A 22,285-nucleotide genomic window follows, 5' to 3' on the forward strand; every position below is an offset into this window, starting at 1 on the left:
ATGAAACCCAGAAGGTGGCCGTGGAGGGTCCCGGGACCGTGCTGAGGGAAAGACGTCCCCCCCACCATCGCCTGCCCCCAACTTGCCAGCTCTGATGCGGGCACCCATCCACCACCCGCTTCCCTCTGATGAGAACCCTTCTGGGCTCGGGCTATGATTGCTGCTGCTGCCGGCTGGAGAGCCTTCTCTCACCCTGACCTTCCTCTGCCACAGGAGCAGCCCAACATCTGGTGGGGATTAATGTTTACTTCTCCAGCTGGACGCTGTACGGGACCCCCGATGTTACTCCCTGGGAGCGGGACACGGGCGGTGGTCTAAGAAGAGCAAGATTTTTGTCGCCCAGCGTGAGGCCGGGGGGAGGGGGGCAAGGCAGGAGGGGGGCAAACCTCTTTTGGGACTAACCTCATGAAGAACAAGGGAGCCAAGCAGAAACTCAAGAGGAAGGGAGCCGCGAGCGCGTTCGGCTGCGACCTCACGGAGTATCTGGAGAGCTCTGGGCAGGATGGTAAATGCCTCTTTATTTTCACTCTGGTAGCGGAGGAGCAGAGCGCGCGTCCCCCCTTTTTTTACCGGTAGGACTGCAAACCGGACCTTTCCCAAGGCTGAGGGTTAGACAACCTGGAGCTGGTTTATCCCCGGGAAGTGGAGTCACTGCCCAGTTGCTCACAATGAATGAACAATCGGAAGATTGCTTTGGTGACGCGTCTGCATGATCCTTGCATGAGTAGTGCTGCGTGTGGGGAAAGGACTGGGCTAGGGCTCTCGGGCTGCCTAAGTGTGGACAGAGGCGGCCAGCTGTACCCTGTGATGCCCTCTCCCATCCGCCTGGTCGTGTAAGGGGGTAGCAGGCTTCTGGGGAGCTAGGTTCGAAAATCAGAACTGTGCTTAGCGTTGCCTCCTCCCGGACTTGGAAATCCTCCTGAAGTTCACAAGACTAGAGTGTTGCAAGGCTGTAGGGAGGAACTGGGAATGTCCAACCTGCCTCTCCTGGACTCCGCTACAGTTCCCATATTGTCCTTTCACTGCAGGATGGAGACAGGATGGAGACTGGGGGAGTGGGGTGAAGTAGGGATGGGTGTGAGGTGTAGGGGGCAGCTGAGCTAATATTTTCACTACCCTGCCTGTTATCTTTCTCTCCTCCTCCCCCTGACCTCCATGCCCCCAGATATCAGATGGGAATATGGTAGCTCGGACAAGAGGTAACTCCAGTAAGATCAGAGGGTCCTGAGCTTGAAATGGTCAGTCCTGGATGAGGGAAGGAGCAGAATGATTTTTCTTAGAGAGGTTTGGATGACGAGAGATGCAGTTGAGGGTTTGGCATACAGAAAGACCTGCAGTTTAGCAAGAGGAAAAATAAATACATGCCTGTTACATCCCTGATGTGAGCATTATGTTCCAGGTTTAGCATTATGTTCCAGTTTGAATTAAATAACTTTTACCAACATCAGGCTACTCTGAGCAAAAAAAGCTTCTAGCAGCAATGTCAGCTTTGTACGGGGAGGGCTGTACAATCAGGTCTTTCATTTGCTGATGAGCATGGCTGAGGAAGTATAGTGTGGAACTGCACTGGCAGAGGGATGGACTACATAACAGTAGTCCTTTCCATTGCACAGTGAAGAGGGCAGTACATATATCACTAAGCTAAAATGTTATATATGTGCATTTATTTAGGTATGGGGGAAAACCAGTCATTCAATTTCATTTCGAGTCGTCCGTAACAATTAATGTATCTTTTAACTTATATAGCCCTTAACAGCAATTGAATTGAAATAGCAAAAATAACAGACTTAATGAACTGATACCACTTTGCCAGCGCGAGGTACAGATAGATAAATACCATCCAGTGCTAACATGAGCTGCTGTGGTGGAGGAACAATTTACAGCTGTTTACAGGAACACTGAAAAACAACGCAGGGAAGGCAGGCACAGGCAGTATATTCGGTTGAAGCAGCAAGGGGGATTTTAAAGGGAAAAACATAGTTATTGCAGTTGAAATTAGGCGAGAACAGCTAAATCTATTACCCAAAATCTCATAGTTTTTTAAACTGTTTTTTTGGGCACAAGAAAGAAGGACATTGTCTCAAGTCTCATTTGTGGGATGGTTCACAGTTCCAACCTACTTATCTCTCTGTGCTGAGGAGCAGTGGGGGGAAATATGAAGTTCGTTTCCCTTTATGCAGTACTGCTATTTGCTGAATAGCACATCCCATTGCCCAGTGCCGTGGGATCCAGAAATGAAAGACTCAATTGTTATAGGTTTATTGAGAAGGGTGTAAGTTAGATTGGTACAATTCAATTTGTTGGGACAGGGAGAGAAGAAGTAAGAGAATTAGAGATGCTAATTTTTTTTGCTGGTAGGGCTCTCAGGATCAATAGGAAAGTGACCAAGTATGCCAAAGTGATGTCTTGGGAAGAAATGACGGTTCAGACAAGAACGTCAGGACATCACAAACTTGCAACCTGTAACTATAAAACAAAATTAGAAGAGCATTTAGGGTATGGGAGATGGTTGATTTGGGGATAGTTGAATTGTCCTGCTAAGAATTATTTCCAGTGACAAGCCAGTGCTCCTGCAAGCAGGGGCTTTGGTAGAGACGTAAAGCAATAACTTCTGCTCTGCTTTAGATAGTACTATGTGTTTAACTGGTGGGATGCAGGCTCTGGTTGTTTCCTACTTGGAAGCATTGAAGATGTAAGACTGTTCATGGTATCTGGGAGTGATGAGGAGGGGGAGAGCACTTCAGCTGCTGTCCAGAAAACATTTTGTTGTGGACCTTTCTGAAAGCAGGTTTTAAAATGCACCCAGAAGGGTTAACTGGAACAGAAGAGGCTATAGAACAGGCAGGACATAAGTCAGATTGGTTGTGCTTTCATGCTCAGGTCTGCTTTATGCATCCCGCAGTGCTGCTTTGTGTGACTGGTCCTGCACACTCGCCCAGGCGAAGAGAAGCCGAGACCTGCTTTGCTGGTGCTGGGGATGGCAAAGGGAGCACGGGGGACGTCCAAGGCTAGTGTAGATAATTCAGTTTGGCTTTTTTCCCTCCGGATTAGTACACGGCCATTACAGTTAGGGGGTGCTGCACTACTTGTGTGGTGCTTTGTGGAGGAGATGCACAACTTGAGTCCCTACATGCTTGCGGTTGTTGAAGAGCAGCTTGTGCTTTCTGCAGGGACCTTAGTCCCTGTGTCGTTGCCAAATTCCAGTGGAGAGAATTATATTCTGCTTAAGGTATCAGCATTTCCTCTCCTGTCATTTAACTCTTTGATAACTTGCTATGGTCCGCTTCAGAGACGGCTGCATTTCAGTGAAGGGTGAAAAGATCCTGCTGTCTCCCTTACCAGACAGATGTACCTAAGGCTCTGTTATAAAGAGCTTTATGATAATACAATAAAAGCTGCAGCAGAACCACAAAGTATTTAAGAGCTGTGTAAATGGAAAGACTTTAGCAGGCATAGTGGGGTAGCTCAGGAGACTAAAAATGTGATACAAAGCCTTTAGCTCTAAGTTGATTTTTCAGACCTGACCCAGGTCAGTGGTGATGGACAGATGTTGCTGTCTGGTGGCTGGTTTGTAGGTCAGATGTGTTGAATTTAGTGTATTTCAAGTCAGTTCCTGTCACTACCGCATTTGACCCTATTTGGCCTTTTCCTGCTGGCAGTCTCTATACAGAGACTGGTCATGCTCCTTATGGGGGCAGACTGCTATCAGTGCTCCCAAGCATTTAAAATCATGACTCAGGCCACAAAAATCATGAGATAAAATAAAAATCAGTGCTGGGTTCTTCTTCTGCTTTCTGTTTTCTGAAACTTCAGTGTGCATCTGAGTTATGTTTTCAAGTCTTTCTACTGGCAAGAGGGCTAGAAACTTGGGGAAAAATTGGCTTTTCCTCCTTCCCACTAAAATTCTCAAACAATGACTTTAATTGCAGTGGATTTGAGGAAAAGCTCACATAAGACACAAAAGGATGGTGGCTGGCAATACCAATGAGTAAAAGTTGTCTGATTTCACACAGTCCCTCTTCTGTCGCTGCCAGCACTGAATCCACACACGGAGGAACGTGATCTTCTGGAGTGTCAGAGCTTCACTGGAAAGCAGTGTCAGGCTTTGGTCATGGATAGGCACCCATGCAGGAGGAAGTTAGCTCTAATTTCCTCTACTAAAACATTTTCCTGTGTCAAACTTTAATAAAGTGTTGTGTGGGTGCAATGGAGCTAACAGATATTAGGCCTGAAGGATTAACATTAGAGCCATATTTTGGCCTCTTGATAACCAGCCTGGTTTCCAGAGGAGAAAAGCACATAGTGCCTCTACTGAAGTCAATAGCAGCTGAATGTCAGGCCCCCAGTTCCTGTAATAACAACAGTATAATTTTCTAGTGATGGATGGGCCAGCAGAGAAGACAAGACTCAAGGTTGTGCACAAACCTTAGTTGGGGCAGGACAATCTGAACTGCCTAAGAAAACAGTCACAAAGAGTAGTCTTGCTTCAGGTTATATCACAGAAGTGTTGTAAGAGGGGGCTGAAAAAGTCAAAGCTGTTAAAGTGAGAGGGGCTATGTCAAAATGGAGTTTAATATTCTCGGTACTTCTAACTGTGGGAGATTCAGACTGGGATTTCAGGTCCACAATCAGGTACAACTTCCATTTTTCAAAATGGAAATAGACACAGCATCTATAAAAATTTGATTGTGCTGGTAAAAGATAATCCAGTCTTTTGCATAGGAACCGGTACTGATTCAGACCTACCTTTGCTTCATTTACTTAGAGCCAGGTAGGACTTGGAGAAAGGATGAATTGTTTCCTTCATTTTTAGTAGGATGATGCCTAGATGTTGGGATAGGAGGTGCTACCAGGACTGCAAAAAGCCAAATCTCAGATTAGACGTCTTGTTCTCAGGGTGCAAGTCAGCTCTGTGTGTCCTAGCTTCCCTTATTTGCTGGACAGTTAATTCTGCTGTTGCTGTACCCTTCTGTGGTTTCTTGCACATCTGTTTCCTGCCTGATGTTGTCTGGTTGGGATGCAATGAGATCAGCTTTTCGCCTTAACCCCCTCCCAAACTCCCCACAGCTCCCTCAATGCCTCTCATCCTGAGCCTGTGGCACCCAAAGCATTTGTCTAATGCTTATTGGCTTTGTTTGTTATTTGCTGTAGAAATAGAGCTTCTTCGTTGGAGGTGCTTTGAAGCCACCAACCCCCTTGTGCTCTCCACTTGAGTCTCCTTTTTGCCATGGCAGAGAGCAGGGCCGGCCAGCAGCACTCCCTGAGACCGGGAAGGGAAAGGGAGCTGTTGTCTGCAAATGTTGCACAGGGAGACGGGTGAGGAAACCCTTACAAGCCCCTGGATTGTAATATGGGGAAGGAGACAATAATATGGGTAACCCACATGATATTCTTCTACGCCGTGTGGCTGTGCAATGACTGCTTCTGCTTTGTCAGAACTGCATTTGAATGAAAGAGTAAGGAAAGATTTCTTTTAGTGTTAGTGGTCTCATAAAAACATGGGAGTTCTGGCTTGCACTGACCCCCCAAGCAGGATCTTAACCACTTTTGAGAGCTGCAGTAGGTCAAGACTTTACTGTAGGATAGGCAAGCATTTCTGAGGGAAAACAATAACAATAATTCAGTGGTAATATGCTTTGTACAAAGGAAAGGTGGCCTTGGATACTCTGGCTGTTTTGGTACAGACCCTTAGCACGCTACCTTCTGCCTGATTTTGATGCCGTGTGTTTCATTGTGAAGCTGCCTCGTCTGTGCTCAGATGGATGAGGAGACCTGTCACTCAGGAAGAAAGTGGTTTGCTTCGAGAACAGGCTCCCTTCGGAGCAAATCGTTAAAGCTGCTACCCAGATGTGAAGCAGCTTTTACTGGGTTGTGTGGCTTTCCTTCGTCACACTTGCATGTGCAGCTGCATGTGTTTGTGGGATAAGAGCATGCAGGGATGTGCGTGAGGGTGCATGCAAGTCCATAGCGCATGTAAGTGTGTACCACACAAAGATGCATTTGTGTCCACTTAGTGTATTTTTTTTAAGCTGCTTTTCCTGCACTGATGTTTTGAAGTGGATGCATGCCCATGCTTTTGGGTAGGTGCTTTTGGTTAGCGACGCATGCAGAAGTCCTGGGAAAACTGCTGAAGGATCATTAATGGCAATGTGGAGGAAAAAGATGAGGACTTTTCAAAGTCCCCTTGGAAAAATGAAAATGCCACATGCTCATTTAATCTGCTGCAGAAGAATGAAGAGAGCTGCGTTCATCCCGCTCTCAAAATTAGAAACTGTGGCACTGGGGATTTCTGTCTCAAGAACTGATCGAGCTGAAAAGAAACCTTTTTGTCTCTTTGTGGCCAGGTTGCTTTCAATCCAGATCTCTTCCCTGACCTACCTCACTCTGAGGCTATGCAAACACTTGTCTCCCAGCAAGGAAGGAAGCAGCAGGGGCTTGAGGAGAAGGGGACAAGAACAGTCTCTTGGGCTGGCTTGAAATGCATTGGTCCTCTTTTTTTATCTGATGTGCTGCTGCAGTCTGCTCTACATCTTCACACTGCTGATACACTAAGCAGTCCCATGACCCGCGCTCTGGGGGGTCTATCCCTGGCTGTAGTTATGCAACCCGTGTGGATATTTAAGGCTGTGTCCCCTCATTTTTGGGACGGGAGCAAAAGGGACAGTAGGGCTCTGAAGTTTGGGGGCAAAAGAAGGGGGACTGTATTATTGTACAGTAGAGGAGAGTTGTGGCAGAGGGGCCCCAAGGACTGAGTACATGAATTGGCAGGTGGAGGAGCTGAGCTGCGCTTGGAGGGAAAACAGCTCCTTGGCCTTTCAGAGTCTGCCAAGGTATGTCCAGCGGACACAGGAGTGAGAAACTCTGCTGCCAAAATGGATAGTGTGGGGGAAATTATTAATAACGTAAAGGTTGCTTTTTCTCCACCCGCTCTCGCAAGCAGAGCATCACATTATAAGTCCCAGATATCAGCCTCTATGGCAACAAAGTGAGAGCAACAAGACACTGGGAACAACGGGAGCAGAAGCCATCTGTCTGCTTCTGTTACTCCGCTGCTCCTCCTTGTTTTGGATGATGTTTGTGTTACTTCCTCAATCTGTTTCTGGTTCCTGGGAGATGGATTTTTGTGTCTCTGTGGCACAGTGTTACTGCAGTTAAACATTCATGTTGCGAGCTCAGCTCCTTGTTCTGTATTGACTTTCCATTGCTGGTGCTGTGTGATTAGCAGAGAGCTCTTCCATGCTGCCTCCTGCTTTACATTTCCCTTACCAAGCACTGCAGGAGGCATACGTGTCGTTTGCATGCACTAAGCCCCACTTTGATCCTGCCTTCTCCCCACCCTCTGCGAACAGCATGAATCACATGTCTTGCCTGCAGATTCTAGATTAGAAAACGTATTTTGATTTGGCAAATGTTTTCTCTTGGTTGGTAACAGCTGATTTCATCTGAACTTGGGAAACCAAGGACTTCACTGCTTGTGGTATCACAGCTCTCAAAGGTTCAAGGAAATAACTGCCGTGGATGAAATGCTGGCACTGCACAGGGTGGATGTACGACATAGGCTGATGCAGACGTGGTGAACAAGTAGGCTGGGAGATCCCCAGTTGTCTGCAGTGCTTGGATTCAAAGTTTTGGTGTAGACCTGGTTCTACTTTGGAGAGCTCATGACACAAACAAAATACTAGAAAGCTTGCATCTGTAACTCGGGCTTTGCATATGTGATGCAGTTCTACAGCAGCAACATTTGCTGGCAGTCAGGGTTGTGCCAAAGATTTATGTTCCAGTGTTTCTCCTTTAACGGTAATACGGAAAATGAAAACAACCTGTCAGTAATGGTATACCCAGTCCTGCTCTGAAGGGCATGGGGTGGGGCGGCTGTCAGATTGACTGCCCACATCACGGCTTGGACTGGATCTCTGATCTGCACTGGATGCAGTTTTCCTAAGTGTGAAATACAGAGGGTGATTAAAGGATGGAGAGCCACCAGCGTCTGCCTCCAGTCCTGAACCACCCAACAGGGTGCCAGATGCACTTAGAGCTTTGACAATGGAAACCTACAGATACCTTATTGCAATACAAAGGCTGCTAATTGGCTCCACTGCTGGTTGTTTTAAGGGCAAATAGCGTTGCTAGTTGCCTACTAGTGTCTACTTTCCATATGTTCCCAGAGCCTCAAGCCCCAGCTGTCCTTTGTTTGTATGCCAGAGCCTTCAGCTTCTTTGCTGATAACTTCGGTGAATGTGTTTTGCATTGTCAACAAAAAAAATCTGCGGCATGTTTACAATGGACACAGACAGAGAACAGTGTAACATAAATTGAATTTAGTGTTAAATTAAATAACGTGGGGCAACTGTGCTGACTGTATTATTAACTTTCATACTTAATTCAATAATGTAACCCTCTGTTTTCTATATTTATCTGAAACCACAAGCAGACTTTCTGGTCTTATGCACCACTGTGATTACAGATATGAAAGTAACATGGGCTTGAGACCTAGCTTGTTGTCAGATGTCTAGGCCCTTGCGTATAATGAAGTTATAGACACCAGTACTAAACTTCACCCTCACTCAAGTGCCAGATCAATGCTATCATTGTGTGTGAGAGTGAGGAGTTCAGTCCCTAATGCTACAAGTCTTTTGGAAACACCGCTTAAGCGGACAGGGAAGTCTCACTCCTCTTCTGTCTCCTGCCTTGAACATGACCCTGCAGCTGGAATAGATTCCCCATTTTCAGCCCGGTGCAGGCACTTTTGATCTTAACAGTGCACCAAAAGGGATAGAGCAAAACCCACGTTTTTTGCACTTGCCTTCAGCTCCTCCGCCCCGGTTGCTGTACTCTCATTTGGGAGCAGCATCCTGGCCTAGGCTCAAACCAGCCTGCCTCCGTCCTGGTGCCAGCAGCTGATGCTGTGTGTGACAGCCCCAGTTCCAAGCAATGCTGGGTTGACTGGATGGCCACTTGGACTTAGGTAATTTAATGTGCGTATGGGAAGAGTTACCTTAACAGAGGCAGAAAATGTTACAGAATCACAGAATTGAAATGAGCAGGGACCTCTGGAGACTATTTAGACCAACTCCCTGCTCAAGCAAGGTCAGCTACAGCTGTGTCCAGCTGAGTTTTGAATATCTCCACAGTCGGAGACTCCACAACCTCTCTGGCCAACCTGATTCAGTCTTTGATTACTGTCACAGTGAAAAAGTGTTGTGTTCAGATGGAATCTCACGTTTTTTAATTTGTGCCTCTTGTCCTGTCAATGGGCACCACTGAGAAGATCCTGGCTCCCTTTTCTTCATTCCTTCCCATCAGGTATTTGTACACATCAACAAGATCCCTCCTGATCCTTCTCTTCTCCAGGCTGAACAGTCCCAGCTCTCAGCCTCTCCTTATATGAAAGATGGTCCAGTCCCTTAATCATTGTGGCCCTGAGCTGGGCTTGCTCCAGTAAGTCTGTATTGTTCTTGTACTGGGAAGCCCGGAGCTGGACATAGGACTCCAGGTGTGGGCTCACCAGTGCTGAGCAGAGGGGAAGGATCACATCACTCGACCTGCTGGCAACACTCTTCCTAATTCTTCTGATGTTCCTAGTAATTTATACAGTTTCGATTGGAAATTGGCTTTGGTCTCCCAGCCTAGGCTGACAATTTCAGTCAATAACTAACATGCAATTGTGACAGTGTTAAGGATCCTTTCTGCCCTGGTTAATGCTGAAAATGAATTGTCTTTTCATAAAGGGCTGCTGTTCTTTAATAGTTTCTGCAGTCTTGCTGCTGACCAGCTCAAACAAATTAACGTATGCTTTACATAATAGGCTGATATGCTGCATCTGATGAAAGCTTTGCAGAGCCTAATCTCTAGCTTAATAGAAAGCCTACAAATAATGCTGTGAAGCAGCACACCTTTCTCAGGTGGTGGTTGTACAGCTCCCCCAACGGCACTGTGCACCGAACCAGGGGCTTGTGGCCGGAATTCTTCCTTTCGGGGTGCTGTGTTACATGCCCTTCTCCAGCACAGGGACCGGGCAAGGGGAGCAGAAACGTGCATCCCCGTGCAGGATTCTCAGCTGTGGCTGCTGCTCTCAGAAAAATGCCCTGAGCAGCTGAGCTGGGTTCATAGCCATTTATCTCCAGCTCCTCTCTCTGCCCTCTTCTACACTCAAGGCTCAGCTAACTAAATGCCTTTGGAAATGCTATTATCTCCTGTGCTCTCTGGGGCCAGGAGCAGCTTGAAGATTTATAATCTGGAACAGGAAGCTTTGTTTAGTTCTGTAAAGCACAGAACAGTTAAAGAAAGAACAAAAACTAAACCCCAAACCAAATGCAAAGCTCTCTTTACATCTCGTGTCCTTCCTTTGCTTTCTCCCATCTGGGAATGTATGTGCATTTGGTTTTGTAACATGATTAAATACTGTCACATGGTGAAATGATTAGAGGAGATATACCTGCATCTCTAAAATAAGGATTGAACATCCAAAGGGCCAGGAGTCATTCCTGCTGTAACTAAGTTGTGTAACTTGTTTCCTACTGAGTGTTAGACAGGAGAACAGGTCAGATTCTCCAGTACCAACTTCATTTAAAGGATACCACTGTGGTTTTCACAGCAGCATCGGTACTGCCTTTTTTTCTGAAAGGTGCTGACGTGCTCACAAACTTTCTCTACATGTGGAATGCAGGGCTGAGAATCCAGGCTAGATCCGTGCCTGATCTCACCGTCTATATTCACTGGCGCATCAAAAAATGCTGATTTAGCAAACCCAGAACACTGGGAGAAAAGGGAGGGGTTTGTTTATCTGGATCTGAATATTTCAGCTGGGATATTTTTGATACTGTTAGTATTCTGTATTTGCCATCTCAGCAGTGAATGTGACTGTCAATCCTGTTGCAGACAGGCAGCTTGGCAGCACAACAGAGCCAACCAGCATGCGGAAAACCCTTTGCTCCATGTGCAACTAATGCTTGTTTTTCTGTTCGTCTGTGATTATGGTGCTGTGGGTAGTGATGGCAGTCACACCTCGGGAGATTCCGAGGTGTAATCAGGCAGGGTGAGCCTCCTTCCAGATCCCTTGCGTCTGCGCTGCAATTTGTGTGAAATAAATAAGCTGTCAGTGGGACTGAATTGCTTTCCTTCCTTATACAAAATCAGAGAGGGGAACAGCTTCACCATTTTGCTCTTTCTCTTTTTATCTTCCTAGTGTGCTCCACTTGGTATTGCATTTTCCTTACCCTTGCTCTGGTCAGGTAGTTTCAGATACACGAGAGGCTAAATGAGAACAAACTCTCTTGTGAGATTTATTGCATCTTCTGCTTCTAATCAAGCCAGAAAAATAGAGCAACAGACTTCCTTCTATAATCCTGTTCTCTCCCTTCCAGTCCTGGCTGGAAACCAGAAGTACAACAAGGTAGAAGAATGCAGCAAAAAAAGTTAAAACAAATGTCCTGGAACCTCTAAAAGGAGCGTGGGGGTTTGGCCTAAGGCAACAGCTCAGGGTTACAAAGGGGGCGTGGGGGATTCTCCCTTTTCTCAAGTGTTTTCGGTTCCCCTTACGTAGTTGGGTGGTGGGGTTTTTTTGGTGTTTTTTTTTTTTCCCCTCCTCTATTTCGATAACTTTATTGCCAGGATGGCAGTATGCACATGTTGCCAAAGTCAATACATCAAGCATCTGTGCCTAAGGCTGGCTTAAGAGTGGTAAATGGGAAGAGCTGGTTGTGATCTATTGAGTCCATTTTGCTTCCTTCCTGGCTCAGTAGCGAGCACCAGTCACATACTGCTGCCCAAGGTTTGCTGTGTAAAGCCACAAAAGGGATCTGAGTCAGGAAATTCAGTTCCAGATCTCAACAGCATCGATTTGGGGTCCCCCAGAACCCGGATGAGGAGTCACATCCTCCTGCAGCCCCGTCTCTAGATCAGCCAGGTGCCCGTGACCCAGTACCTGCTGTCCTCGGGGTGGCAGGCAGAGCACGGTGGTGGAGGCAGCCCCCCCCCCCCCGGCGCTGCTTGTAAACATGCTACAGAGGCGGGGAAGGAACCAGTGTGATAAATACAAAGAAGGGCTAGGAGTCCTAATTAGTCCTCATTTCCAGCCTGCTAAAATACCCATCTGTCACTCTGCTGCAATAATGAGATTTGAGAAGATTAACTGGATACTACTTAGGCCCCTAAACATGGCAGCTCAATAAGCGTGCTGCTGTTCAGCCTTAAGCCGTGCTTGCAGCAATTACTCCCTAAGCAGGTTTATGTCGGGTTAGCGCTTGCATGGGAGTTGCCCAAGAAAATCTGCTGCAGGAATGGGGTGGGTGATTCAGAAGATGGCAAGCGTAGCATCAGTTCAGTTAAGTTGTTGACTTGGCATCATTTAGGGAAATGTTGCCATTTGGGCACAGTGTAAAACAAGGGCCCTAATCCTTTTAAAAAAGTTCTTGTTTATCTTTTGTTTCTAGGGGATAGGGACTTTTTTACACATGTACATGCTGTGCTGCGTCTTTCCCTTTCCAGAAGCAATTTCAGCTGGAACCATGATTTGTTTTTTTAACTCCATGTCCTAAACTGTCACGTAGCGTTGCGCTGCCCAGCTCAACAGCTGCCACCTCCCAGCCTAGAGGTGGGTGGAGTAAGTCTTGTTTTTGCAGTTCGTGAAATATTTCAGGATGTAAGGCACTCATTAAATTATTGATGTTAGCCCTTGGCCGTTGAAGACAGAAGTGAACTGCAGCTCTGGATCCTAAGGGCTTTGGAGGCTCATCCCTGTCCTAATAAAGGTTCCCTACTTGAGATTTTTCGTGCATTTCTTACTACAGATTTGAACTCACTGCAGGATGGTGGAAGGATTTAGCAGATGGACAAAGGGTGACAGCAAGGCTTTTCTTTGCAACATTATATACCTATGAAGGAAATTTAAGTTAGCATTGGTAGAAAAAGGCAAAAAAGGCATGTGTGTTTTCTTTGGGAGAATGGGAAAAATCAGAAAAATGTGTTCCTGCCTCTTGACAGAGAATGTTTGCAGGATATGAAAAGATTTTGTATAGTTGTGATTCAGGGGACAGTGCAGGTGCACCTGACATCAACTCTTGTGCTTAAGGAAAGATATTTTAGCTTGTCAAGTGCCTTGTTTCTATCCCTTTCCCCACTTCTGCCTCCTTGAGAAGAGGCTGATAGCAATAGTGCTACTTGCTTTACCTCATGGCGGCAGCAGTGCGGAGATTGGGACATTCAGTGCAGTCCTGTCTCCGCAGTGGTTTCAGCTCCTTGGTTGGGCTGCGGTGGTGAAAAGCGAGGCCTTGGACGATACGGAACAAGGGAAAGGAGGCAGCAAGCGTGGCACTGCACGCCGCTGAGATCTCTGGGCAGCTTCGGGCGCTGCTCCCAAGTTCACAGGGAACCGACTGCAAACAAAAACCTGGGTACGGCAGGAAAATCCTCTCCCATGTTTGACGAGGGGTCCCGTATTTGGGTTTGAATGGGAAGTATTCAAGGAGCTTCTCCCTTCCCCTCCCCTTCCCCACACATTCTCCCCTCCCTGCGTTGGGGCGTTGTGGTTGCACACAAACCTCCTGTTTATTATGGGGGAGAGGAAGGGGTGAGGGCCATCTCTGACCCTCTCCTTCCCGTGGCAGTTTGCATGGTAATTAGCACGTCCCTACGAGGCAAGCCCTCAGCTTGACAGAGCGGCGATTCAGCGGTCAAACAATGTCCAATTATCCTGGCCTGGGGAGCAAGAGGCCGGCCCCCAGCACGTGGGCTCCGCATCCCTGGCCAGATGGCTCCTCGAATTCACTTGGCCAGGCCAGTAACACTGCTTGGGGGATTTGACACGTGTCAGCGGTTTTGGCTGAGCACTTTTGCGAGCTACCAGTTGTCTAAAATATTGGGAAGATGTCCACGTGCGCCCCGGGCAGTGCTGTCCGCTCCATGCCCTATGCCGAGGCAGTGGCTGAAAGGGAATGTGAACGTTCACATGTGAAATGAGATTTTTGCACTCCCCGTTTGGCTTCCTTTATCCCACATCTGGTTTGGTGACCTGGCGGAGATGTAAGCAGCTTAAAAGCACACCTTTTGCTTTTCTCTTTAAATTCCTCTGTTTGTACATGAATGAAGGCTGAGTTTCTCAGATTGGAGTTTGAATTGCGTAGAGCAAAGGAGGTGGTAGGAGTCACACCGGTGGCATGCCACAGGCTATGGCAAGCTCTGCCCCTGCCACTGCTTGACTCAGTGGGAGACCTTAGGCCACTCCTTTTTCCACATCCTACTCCCTTCGTGGTTAAATGATGCTGGTATCGTTTTTTTTTTTGGTACAAAGTTCTCAGTTCTCAGTATTTTAATTGCTTTTATTATCATTATTAAATTTGAAGGTTCTCAGCTGTTTTCATCACCCAGTACTGAGAAGTGGGCTCTTGCAGCTGTGGGGAGTGCCACACTGGATGACAGCGAGGGCAGAAAAGGATGGCGTTCGCCCAGCTTGCCTGTCTCAGGCAGGCCCCGTACCAAGGGCCTCAGAGGGAGATGTGAGGAACACCAGGGTGGCATTACATACCTAGAGAGGAAGGTTGCTAGTGCATCCTTCTGAGTTAGTGAGGCCTCTGCCCTGATATGTGATGTTTTAGCTTTGAAGAGAACATGATAGCCATTTACCAACTAACCTCTGTGTCTAGGAAATGGAAAAACAATGCAGCATCTATCTGAAATAGCAGAAGAGATTACCCTAAACTGGAATTTGGCCAGAATGCTGTCTTTAGTTCTGCTAATCTTGCAAAAATAACAAGAAAAAAAAGGAACAAAAGTGCTACAAAGACTTTCTGCAAGACTGCAATCTTCATTTTATAGTCTCTGATTTAGAGGGGAGAATATGCAATAACACAGTTTTCTCTTTGCACGCCATGGGACATGGTTCATTACTGGCTCATGGAAAGGACTGCCCCTTACAAGTCACCGACAGCAATTTCAATTGATTCTGGTTTTGGGACCAGGCCCAACCTTAAGTTATTGATAGAAGCTAATGGTAATGCATCCAAAGAAACAGCTGGGAGGGAAGAAGTGTGGCAGAGAAATTAAAAAGGAGACCAGAGGGAATGAATAGGGAAAGGGAATAAGGGCAAAGGTGGAGTGGAGAAAGCATGTGAGGAAATCCCAATATGCTTGAAACGGAAGAGGGAAAGGTTGGAAAAAGTAGTCTGAGAGCAAAACTGACCGTATTGGAACAACTGGAGACTGCCAATGGGTGGTAGAAGAGAGAGGGCTATAAGTGGGAGGAAAATTCAAAATCCTGGCAGTTTTGGTAGTAGGGGTAGAACAGATGAAGAGATGCTTTTCTGTGTACAGACAGCTGGAGGATAGACAGGAATAGGGTTCATCAGAAACAGTGGACAGTAAAGGAAGATGCTCGCAGTGCCAACAACCTTTGTTATCCAAAACTCCTCTTCCAGATTCTTATCCAAAACTGAGCCAGGGCGAGAGGTGAGGGAATTATTTCTGGCTCCTTTCAGCCCTTGAAATAAGCTTGGTTTTGGAAAGTGCAAGGAGATGCCATTGAGTTACTGCATTGCGAGTGATGCATTTTTTCATCAGCTAACTACACTTTTTCATTCCCCCTTTGGTGCCTAACTGACATTAAAATGAGCTTCAGTCTCTGATCAGTTCCAGAGTCTATGGGCGTGAGCAAGAGCAGCTTTGTCTCGCTTGGATAAGCTTGCAATACTTAACGTTTAAATGTGCTCAGCTTCATTGCCTGCTGAGGGCATACAGTGCCTCAGCTTCCTTTGCTTTGGAAGCCTGTGCTGTGAATCAAAACTTCTCTGATTTTACAGTCTCCAGTAAATTCCTGCTTTTAGATCATGCAGTTTGTCCCCCTTTGAGATAGACCTGCACAAGGAGATGAACTTAGCCTGGCATTTTTTTCCTCTGAAACCCATCTGCCATGTACTAACATCAGGATACAGGTCTTGGCCTGAAGTGTGTGGCTCAGCTGTGTTGGCTGCAGAGAACTGCAAAGGCAAAGAGATGATTGACTTACACGGCAGTACTGTAGCTATCAAAATGTAAGGAAGTTTGATTAAGTATGATCTCAACGCCCTTTTCCTGCAACACCCCTTCTTGTGTTTGCAGTGTATTTGTTAGTATCTCAAAGCCCTTAGTACAGCAAGATCCAGGAGCCTTTCTGACAAAAGAAACACAGCCCAGAAACCCAACCCCTTGGCATTTGCCTTTGAAGAAATGTAGTGTATTAGAGGATTTTTTTTGTTGCTTCCTCTTTCCTTGTTTCCCCCAATCTTTGTTATTCCCAGCAACGACCGTATTTACTTATTTGCCTCTTCCCAAGCCACTGGACAGACAGGAGCTTCATCAGGGAGCGGTTTAGCAGGACTGCTGGAGAGGGCAAAACAATGGGGCTTTAATCAGGGCGCCTCCAGCAGCCGCTGCTGGCCAGAGGTTTCTCTGAATTCCCAACATGGAACAGTTGCCTCTTTCATGAAGCGCCTGTGGGATGAGCACAGGATTGCTACACCCAAAGCATTTTCATGCAGCAACGGCTTTCTGAAAGGAAACGCTGCCGAGGACACCGCCTGCAACGCCCCAAGCTACTGGAGTGTCCAGTGTGAGAGCCTCTTTCTTCCAGGCCTGGGCTGTGTTTGTCTTCCACATGCAATCTGTGAATAGCTCAAGTCTGGAAAGCGTTTAGGAAAGCGTCTAACTTTTCTCTTAAAGGAGAAAAAAAGAAGGAGGAAAAAAAAGAGAAAACGTCAGGGGTAATGAAATAGTTTCCAAGACTTGATGCAGCGTGGCCAAACCGTTTGTAATAATTTCCTTTAAATTCCTTTTATATAGAAAGAATTAAATATGAAATCATGAAGCAGGAAGCAGTCATCCTGCCAGCCAGTGACACGTACAGAGAGATCAGAGCAAAGTGAGAAAGACACAGAACAGCAGGAGACTTGCAAAAACCTTTTTTAGCCCTCTCTTTTTCTTCCTCTTTTTGTTTAGTGTACACATCCATGTAGTACTAACATTTCTTACCCAAAAGAAGCTGCGGGAATCTCCTGCTGTTCCTTGTCTCTCCGATGGCAGCCCTGAATCTTCCTGTCTTGATGTGTCTCATCTGTCTGTGTTTCCTGATGGATTTTGCAGCCCCCAGATGTTTGGATACCTGATTCATCTCAAAGGAGACTGTGAAACATTAAGTATTTTTAAAAATCCAGCTTTATAATTGCTTTGTTTAACTTTGCAACATTCTGAACTCATATAAGGCAATAATAAAAATCGCTGCTGTTTTCCTTCAGAGGATTTTGCTGTTGCTGCTTCTAAATTTGTGTGCACACAACGGCTTTTGCCTTTGCGCTAGCAAGGTTATAACATTCCTGTTTCCCAAATTCATATTTTTCCAATTCTCTTTTTCAAACCCTCTGTAAAGATTCCTGTCAGGAGTGCCCAGGCTGTTGTGTAAAAGAGGGCTGAAGTTACCCAAGTGCTACCAAATCGAAGTTCAAAAATTTCCCCAACAAAGCCTGAAATCAGAAAAAAAAGACCTTGTGTCTCTTGTCTGCAAAGGTCTGCAAGTCTACAAAGCTGACTTGAGTTGCACCTGAGTTTTGCATATCTCAAGAGCCTGCTTGGATTACACTCTGGAGGTCTGGCACTGGCCTCTGCTGTCTCCTCCCCGAAGTGGGAGACAAAGATGCCTGTCTGGAGCCCAGCTCATTTTGGACGGGTTCTTCTCAGGTTGCTCTGATCAGGGTTGAATTTGAAGTACAGACGCCTGAGTACAATTTCCCTGAAATCCGGGGTGTTCAGCTGCAGGGTTTTTATCTGAGTCTGTCTCTAGCTTGGCTCCAAGGGAAGGGAGAGTGAATACTACAGGCCAGGAGCCTACAGATGCAAAAAATTATAGGCTTTAAAATGTCACTAGCTGAGCACATAATGGATATTCTTTGGATTTTATGATTAGCTGTTGTGTTTTGTTGGCCAATGCTGCCTTCCTGATGCGATTTATAAAGGAGTCTCAGGTCGCAGCCAGGCAAGCCAGATTCAAAAGTGGATTCCCTCTCAACATCATTACCTTTTGCAACATTTCCTTTATTTCTTCTGAGCAGGACAAGCTTGCTGATATACACCTGACTGTGATTCCCACCCGCTTTGCCATCTCCCCTTCCACCTGAGTCCAACAAGACATCATCCACCCAAATGTCTGCTTGCATACTGCAAAACCAAGTTATGAACCAGCCTATGCTGCTAAATCATGCCATCGTGCCCCGCGTTTTAGATCAAGGGTAGTGCATTTTGTGCGTGATTCATACAACGGACTCCCATCTCTACCCAGAGCCATCCTAAAACCTGGGATGGCTCAAATGCTGCATGTGTGTCCGTGCACAAAGGTGTCTCTGCTGCGCACGCAATGAAACCGGGCTCTAACTCTCCATGGGACCTTCTGTGCTCAGGGGACCAGGGCATTGGTCTATACTCCATGACAGCTGTGTCTGCACTTCATGCATTCGTATTGATGTATTTCCCTGCAGCCCCTTTCCTGCTCTGCTCAGGTGGGCCAGAGGCACAGCTGGCCTGACTGGCTATCCCCTGCCCAGCTGTCCTCTGGTGTATGCAGCTATGGAGTAGAAGGGAAGGTGCAGGGCTGTGTGGCAAAGTTGGATGGTGCAAGTATAAGCCAAGGGATCCATTTAGGAACGTTCTCCTTGGCTGCACCTTATACCACAGGCCTTCCCTAGCACGTGGCTTTTGGTACCCCATGTGTCCTTTCAAGTGTTCCACACATGGGGTCTCCCACAGTGGGACACAAGAAGTATAAGGGATTCACATGCTGGCAGCGAAAGGGTGTCTTCATTTTGTTACTGTGGCTCTGACAAGTTTTTCAAGCAACTTGCAGCACTCTGACACCTTGCCTCCATTTCAGCATACTGCCTTTTACCGTTGAGCTCCTCCAGAAGCAGAGGCTGCATGGCATTGGGCCAGCTTCTGACCTCAGTGACACTAGCATAAATCTGGGATGCTGCAGCCAACTGGTGTGGCAGTACTTCAAATCTGCATATACAGCAAGTGTTCCCAGCCGTAAAGGGGCTTATGATTTAGGTAGGTGAAACAGCAGAACAAAAGGAATGTCTACGTGACTTGGGTACTTGCGAATCTCCCCTGTGACAAAGTGCTTCTGCGACACCCACACTTTCTCTGTTACCACTGGAGTGAGCCATGAATTAGCTCCAGGGAAGTCCAAGGAATGCACCAGGACACAACTGGTGTCAAGAGTGAAAAAAAAGAACCAAATTTTAGGTGGATTTGTCAACCGCACTGTTGTAATTGACTGCAGTTGGCATTGAAGATGGTGGTGGTATCAGCTCCAAGAGAAGTAGATTGTGTTGGCCTAAATCTCTTGTGGGACAGACTGCTGAGAAAGTATTGGTGAGGCTGCATATGTATCAGAGGAGCACTCAAATTGAAAGCTTCGATGATAGTGCCTGGATGGGAGGTTCTGGAGACCTGGAGACAAGGCATTGTCTGTTTTGAGAGTGCTTGACCACAGAATGACCTTCCTTAAATGAAGCCAAGCTGCAGACAAATATGATCTTTTTTGAGACATGCTGCAAAATTCCTCTTTGGCCAGGGCCTTTTTCTGCTGTAATTGGAGAAAATGAATTAGTAATAAGCAGTGGGAAAAAGCACTGTGGTAGGAAGAGATTGACTGAACCGGAGAGGTGCAGAGCAGAGAGCAGGAAGAGCCTCAGCTCATTCCTAAATATGATCACATCCTTAACATGATGGCTACCAGGGAAGTGCAGTAGAGCCGCGCTACTCAGGCTCTTCAGGCTGAAGCCGAGCACATTATTTCAGAACAGCTGAGAAGCCAGGGCTCGTATTTTGCAGCATATTGGCAGGCAAAGCAGAGAGAGCAGCACAAACGTCCTGGAAACCCTGAGGATCCCCCGTGGTATAAACACTTCAGGTGGGCAGAGGAGTGATGCTAAGGCAACCCTTACTGGCCAGTGCAGGCTAAAAGTGGTTCCTGTGATGGGGCAGAGAACTGTGGCCTGTGGCTGGTAGTTGACTCATAGCCTATCTTTTTCCCCATCCTTCCTGTGAAGCGCCCTGTGATGCTGTGGCAGCAGGCAGACACGTTTTGTGGGTACTTCCCACGGCTCAGGCAGAGCCTGCTGGGCTCTGCACGGGCTCTCCTATAACCTCGCAGGGAACGAGACGGGTCAGAGTGGCCGGCAGTGCTGTCTGCCCCTACGCCGCAGTGCAGCCAGCGCTGACCAAGGAACAGCCAGTAGCCAGGGAGGTCCCAGGTCATCTCAGAGCAGCCCCAGGGATGTCTGGGGAGGTGACAGGAGGTGTCTGGGGTAGGACATGCCTATGTCCCCCCACTTGGGCTTGAGAGAAACCATTTCCACTTGGAAGTCAGCAGAGAGCTAGAACAGCCGTGAGGGCTGTGAGTTCTGACAGCCCTGCAGTCTGTCAGCTCAGGAGGCAGCAGTAATGCATATATTTTGAGTCTTCCTCCAGACAAAGCGGGGAATGTCTGAAGGGGTGGATATCCATCCCAATATCCGAGGAAAGCCCTGAGTTCCCAGCATGGTTTCCTGTCCTCCTGGCAGCATCGGCAGCTGCTGGTTTGGAACAAACAGTCTGTGTGTCCCTATGCGAGCCAGGGCAGCTGGAGGTGGATTTGTTTTCTGTTGATTTCATGGTAGTGTTGCTGCTTCAGGCCACTGCCTTGGTGTGAGGAACAACAACATCCTAGAGGAGACACCCAGTGAATTGCTGACTGCTCCACGGCTACCCAATCTGCATGCCCAGTGTGGGAAGCGGTCAGACCACCCTGATGGCATCAACAAAGCCATCATGTTTGCTGACATTTCAAGGGAACAGAGAAGGGAACAAAAGCTGGGAACAAAAGCTAGGAACAAAAGTCTTTGATCCAGTTTAGAGCTGCACTTGGAAGATATGGGCCTGAATTGTAAATGCCAGATCCAAGAGCCTTTTTGCTTGGGGAGGGATTTTAAACCTCGGTCCAGGTCTCAAAGGTGGGGCTTGAGTTTGGTCTCCACGGGAAGAAAATTATGCTGAAAACAGAGTGCCCTGTGAAATGAAAATGAAAGGTAAAGAAAGGAAACCAATGGATAGTTGAGGAGATGGAAGAAGTCAGAAGACAGGGAATGCAAGAAGTATAACTGATCTGTGAACAGACAGGACATCTTTTCCAGTGAATTCAGGCCTCGCCTCCCACCCCCCACCAACCTCCCTTCCCTGAAATGATCAGAAATAATGCAGTTTCTCCCCAGATGGCCTCTGGGTAGCTTCTTGCCATTATTGTGGTATTTAGTTATGAGAGAACCACTCAAGAGGAAAAGAAAGAAAAGAATTGGAAGTGAGACCAAGCCACAAAGCGTGGATCCAGTTCCAAACATTCCCAGGCACAGGGGTACTGAAGTCTGGTCTTTTGGTACAAGGCTAACTTTTAGGACAACCAGCCCAGAAGGTTGCTCCAAGAATCCGATCGGCGATCTCTGACTCAAACCTCCTTCTGAGGTTTTAGTCCGTGTGTCCAGATTTTGGCTAGAAGTTTGGGTAGGGGGGGTCTTTCTGGTTTGGTAGAAGCCTGGGAAGAATTGAGCCTCTCCCAGAAAAACACATCTGTGTGAGATTTCCAACCCAGCTTTCTGGGTCAGTGATTCTGATAAGCCAGTTGCAATCTCTGCATGCTTTACCAACTTCTAAACTTTTCAGTTAAGTTTCTATTTACCAGGAGTTCAGGTACCAGAAAACTGGCTGCGTGGTTTAGTTACAGAGTGGGAATCAAAGCCGTGGGCTCTAACCTTAGCTCTTCTACTAACTCATTGCATGACCTGAGGCTGCCAACTCATTTCTGTTTCTCATTTTTTGCACCTATGGGATGAGAACGATACTTATCCTCTGTTAATTCATGACTCCTTGCCAAGGGGTTAGATTTTTGCTGACGGAAGCAAAGCACATTCTGTGAGACTGTGCTGGGGTTTTATCCTCACAATAGGGGACGTGAGATACAAGCGAGATTTCAAATGAGGGTTTTTTGTATCCCGAGGGTTGAAAAGCAAACCCTAGGACACTTGCCTCCTTTTTCTCTTGTTCATTGACGAGAAACACACATAATATTCTGGGCTTCAGCTTGCAAGGAACGGTGCTGCTGTCCTCAGAAGTGTACAGAGAGGAGCAAACACTAGCCAGCCACTGATGATATCACTTGATATCCATTAGAGCCGGTTCCTGTTTTGCACTGTGCTCCATCTTCCCCTACCGCAAGATTTCCTTTCATCCGGAA

The 22,285-nt window shown here is 47.0% G+C and overlaps 1 protein-coding gene across 1 annotated transcript in view; it reads left to right on the forward strand.

Annotated features, from left to right (window-relative positions):
* The first annotated feature begins 384 nt into the window (after positions 1-384).
* The window catches only part of ARHGAP31 (Rho GTPase activating protein 31), a 61,376-nt gene continuing 39,475 nt past the window's right edge, over positions 385-22,285 (forward strand). Inside the window, exon 1 of the mRNA XM_075166849.1 lies at positions 385-505. Coding sequence (XP_075022950.1) covers positions 406-505 — 100 coding nt within the window. The 5' untranslated portion in view covers positions 385-405. The remainder of the gene's footprint in view (positions 506-22,285) is intronic.

The sequence above is a fragment of the Calonectris borealis genome, chromosome 1 (assembly GCF_964195595.1).
Source record: "Calonectris borealis chromosome 1, bCalBor7.hap1.2, whole genome shotgun sequence".
NCBI classification, from domain to species: domain Eukaryota; kingdom Metazoa; phylum Chordata; class Aves; order Procellariiformes; family Procellariidae; genus Calonectris; species Calonectris borealis.